General features: G+C 33.5%; 1 protein-coding gene across 1 annotated transcript in view; it reads right to left on the bottom strand.

The window, feature by feature from the left end:
- Window positions 1–5,000, bottom strand: part of LOC137656565 (PDF receptor-like) — a 213,692-nt gene that overhangs the window by 199,156 nt on the left and 9,536 nt on the right. The window contains exon 2 of the mRNA XM_068390739.1: window positions 4,183–4,338. Coding sequence (XP_068246840.1) covers window positions 4,183–4,338 — 156 coding nt within the window. The remainder of the gene's footprint in view (window positions 1–4,182; window positions 4,339–5,000) is intronic.

Genomic DNA, 5,000 nt, shown 5'->3' with positions numbered 1-5,000 from the left:
AAGCCCAACTCAAGATTTCATCTCTCGGAAAACGAAAGAAACGAATGTTTTGATGAAGTTTTTTTTTACTTTATTTTTCTTATTATGACAACCATAAATAGTTCAATTGCTCGGCATGGTTATTTTGTTATTTTGCAGTTGTAATTGGAGACGAAACTTGATTTTACAGACACGTTTACCGCTAGACTACGTAGTAGTATTTGAGGCATTGTAATGGACTATTAGTATTTATATGCAGAAATTCTCAGCAGTTTATAGATTAAAGACCATAAAAAAATCCTAAGAGACAAAATAACAATATAGTGGAAGTAGAATTAATATTTTGACGTGGTATTTTAATTCACAACCGTTTCCTTATCGTGCCTGATCTACCTGACCTCATGTAGCCTTGAGTACCAAACCCTGGATGTGCGTTACTTGACCCGTCACTGTATGGGTCTTGTGTATGACATACGTCGGGTAGAATAGTTGGGCGAGTTGTTTGTGAATGATTTCAAATTCTTTATTTAAGTAGGTTTGGGAACAGATTCTCAAGCCTCTAAGAAATAGATTACAAGCTACTCCAATTTCTACAGAGATGTCATGATAACCAAAGATAAATGTGTATACAGTAGAAAAGCAACTTTCTCTATTTCTAACATTCATTTCTTTAGGCATCATGACATTTCTGTAAAAATTGGAGTAGCTTGTAACGTATGTCATAGAAAAGGCCATCAACAAAGCCAACACGATATATTACAAAGACCATGATGTTTCCAACCAAAGAGATTTTAAAAATAAAATAAAACTCACTAATATAGAAGGTATTGAAAATATAACAAATAATATCAGAACTGAGAACCCCTTTTTTCATATCCCAAGACCTTAGGAGGCGCCCTTATTAATGTTTATCAAAAATAAGAAGAGATATAGAATCTGACGTTTATTAAGTACCTTGTGGGGATTGTGAAAAAGTCTACGTTGGACTAAGGGGTCATTCTTTATCTCAAAGATTATCCGAGCATAAAAGATCTTTTAGGTATGGCTTTGAACACGCTGGGATTTTCGTTGGCCCTAGAGATTTAGGGCACCAAAACTGGTGTGATTCGTCTTTGCTATTTATGAGTATCTGTCCGTACAGAAGATCCTAGAATTAACCATCACAAATCAATCAAACACAATGAACCTATCTGGAGGCCAATGGAAACCTGACGAAGTGACCAATACTCTTGTCATCCCGATCATAAAGAAGATAATCCACGTAAAACGATCACCAGATATGCATCAGAGGTCAAGACATCCTCCGAGTGGCTTAACAATACGAACACGCATCTGGGAAAAAAAAAAATACACACACCTTAGAGCGACCGGAAACGCCCTTTTGCATTCCTATATAATCCGTCACCATCCATTTTATTCCTCATTTTCAATTTACTCACTCAAGAGGGCCAATGTGTATTGGTTGAAATATAGATTTATTTATATCTTCTACGTTTCTATTATGGGCCTTTATATATATATATATATATATATATATATATATATATATATATATATATATATATATATATATATATATATACATTCTTCGAGAATGTATATTTCTGGACCATCAATATAATAATGAAAATGCATGATGAAAATGTTTTTAAAACTTGAAATAAAACTGTACTGTATATACTACACGTTTCATAAATGAAAAAAAAAAACGAAATCCTTCCTATTTCGGAATTTTCAGTAGTTTCAGATTACGATTCGAATTGTTCTCCGTTTATAATATATAACATCTTTCCTTCCATGGCATAAATTTTCAACCACTGTCTTCTATAACTCCAAACGTGCGCCAATATTTAGCAGTTGCAATATAAAATATCCTTTGTCGTTCAAGTTTATATTCCTCTGTCTCACAAAATGAAGTATTTTTAAGTAGTTCGGTGATAATTTGTTTTGCATACGCTTGATTAAAGATTAGAATATATTAGCAAATTGATATTAAGCTTACCTCCTTAAAGTAAAGAATAAGCTGTAATATCAGTCTATCATCTGAATATTTTATTTATTATAACAAATATCAATAATTGAAGCCTTTCAACTCTCAAACCAAATGATCGAAGAAACTTACAGGATCCATTCATTAAGATTCACAAGAACTTCACTTTTACATATTTAGAAATTATACTACAAACCTCCAAACTTCGGAGAAGATCAACTATAGTCTATTTTTTTTTTTTTAGCGGTGCATATTTGCACTGACTCAGAGGGGTGCCCTTTTAGCTTGGAAAGGTTACTGATACCTGATTGGTCGGAAGTATTTTTGTCCGAACACTTTCATTGCTCTCAAATAATTACCAAGTAATGTGAATCAAACCTTATTTACTAACCTATATTTCTCCATCAGATATATGTGTTGTCACTAAACAATGTGAAAGAATAAATATATTATAAAGTATCATCATGGTAAGTCTAAATTTAATAACTCAATCCGCCGAAGTCAAAGAGAGCAGCTTATTTTCGGATGCACGCGTTGTAATTTTGTAATTTTTCACATATTTTAACACAAATCGGGATAAATTACACTCAGCATAAGTTAAGCATGTTATTATAAACTTTTTTTTGAATACCAGAACTTACCAAAAACATGGAATTAATAAAACCCGATATTTGTGAAATCTTATGGGGAGGTAAAAGAACAGCCTGCAGCGGCCTGGCGGGAAAACAATCCCTTTTGACTGTCATAGACGCATTTTTTTTTTCGTAATATAGTTCGGCCTATTCCTTTTAGTTTAAATAGTCTTGCATTGTCTCTCTTCTTAATATTTTGCTTAGTATTTTCCCACATTCCTGTTCCTCACCTAATATCTATATATTTTCCCGGATATCCCTTCTTTCGTATAGGCCTATGTGATATCCGACTACGATTCCTTATGTTTTGTACCTTACGTCAGTAAATATGCAAAGAATAATAACAACATAAATTTTATGCTTTGTAGCAAGTATAGCCTATTCTGTAAACCTGTTCAGTAGCTCACATTATATCAAATAAAAATAAGCATAGTATTTTTTCTATTCCCGCTTCTACACTATTTAAATGAGACTAGCACGCTCTTCCCTTCAAGCCAACATTTTCCACAGAGGCTAAGAAATAAGGAATCGTAGTGCGGATATCCCTTACATGAAAGAAGGGATATCGGGGAAAATAGATAGATATTAGGTGTGGAACAGGAATGTGGGAAAATACTAAGCAAAATATTAAGAAGAGAGACAATGCAAGACTATTTAAACTAAAAGGAATAGGCCAAACTATTTTATAAAAAAAAAAAAAATGCGTCTATGACAGTCAGAACGGATTGTTTTCCCGCAGGCCGCTGCAGGCTATTCTTTTACCTCCCCATAAGTTTTCAAAATTATCAGGTTTTATTAATTCCATGTTTTTGATAAATTCTGGTATTCAAAAAAGTTTATAATAACATGTTTAACTTATGCTGAGTATAATTTATCCCAATTTGTGTTAAAATATGTGAAAAATTACAAAGCGTGCATCCGAAAATAAGCTGCTGTCGTTGACTTCGGCGGATTGGGTTATTAAATTTAGACTTAGCATGACGATACTTTATAATATATTTATTCTTGCACATTGTTTATTGACAAAACATATATCTGATGGAGAAATATAAGTTAGTAAATAAGGTTTGATTCACATTACTTGGTAATTATTTGAGAACAATGAAGGTGTTCGGACAAAAATACTTTCGACCAATCAGGTATCAGGAACCTTTCCGGGCTGAAAGGGCACCCCTGTGAGTCGGTGCAAATATACGCCGCTAAAAAAAATAGACTATCGGAATTGAGTCCTTTAATTTCGCATATTCCTATCCGATATGCTTTACCACGGTCTTCTAAAAAACAATCGCTAATAAAACCTCAAAGGGACGCAATAAACCTTATAAATAAAGCACAGCAAAAAAAAAAGTTACCCATTGATTAATCTATCTATGATTATTTCAAATTTATATTTTCCTAATAAAGATATATTACGAACAAATACACGAACTTACACTCAATTCCATATCCATCATACAAAAGAAGGAAATTCAGTGGATATGCTACCCTACATTTGTCCAATTCTGTATTTGGGTTCTCAAAACACGTTGCAGAAAACACATGATGTGAAAGACATATTCGAGGGAAACAACGAAAACTTACCATTATCCAAATAAGTTGCCACTTCGTAGTAAGCCTGACACTGTTCAAGACTTGTGAACATCCAAGGCTGCAATGGCTCCCAGGTGTAGTCTCCCCGGATGGATGAGGAAGAGTTCGAATCCTCAACAACGCCATCTAGGCCTCCACCGCTACCGTCTGTTAATACAAAATACAAATAATAAAGAATAAAAATTTTTGAATGCGTTTATCCAATGTATATGCTGATATCACTAGTGGGATTAAACAGCTTCCATTCGTAGTTTGGTTGGGGTTTTTGGTTAATTGCTGGTGCTTGGTTAGCAAATATTAATCAAAATGGAAATTATTAATAGCCTTTAAACAAACTGACGGTAAGGATTTGAGGCGAATCCTAATATATAACGTTAGTATGGTTACTCTAAGTTAGGTTGTCTCGAAATAAAAAGTGATTCTCTGTTTTCATATGCATTACTAGCCCGACACTTCAGTTAACTTTCCTCCTCATACACTTTTATAATTTATGCCTTGCAATTTTTCTTACGGGCTGGCAACGCAAGAGCCCGTGTCTTACACAAGGTAAAGAAATCTACACACACACACACACACACACACACACACACACACACGCCTTGCAATTATACTGTATATCTCATAAATACGTTTACGCCATTTATATTGTCATAAGATATAGTTGATATTTACACCACAAATTGTAAAGACTTGCGATAGATTTTAAGTCATTCTCCCCATTTGAATATCAATAAATGATCAGACGTGGAAACCTATTCCTCTCGTAATTAATGTAGATATTAAATTAAAATATATGTTCGAAAAGATAA

The sequence above is a fragment of the Palaemon carinicauda genome, chromosome 17 (genome assembly GCF_036898095.1).
Source record: "Palaemon carinicauda isolate YSFRI2023 chromosome 17, ASM3689809v2, whole genome shotgun sequence".
Taxonomy (NCBI): domain Eukaryota; kingdom Metazoa; phylum Arthropoda; class Malacostraca; order Decapoda; family Palaemonidae; genus Palaemon; species Palaemon carinicauda.
The sequence above is the reverse complement of the archived record's forward strand: the minus strand, read 5'-3'. Positions and strand labels throughout refer to the sequence as shown.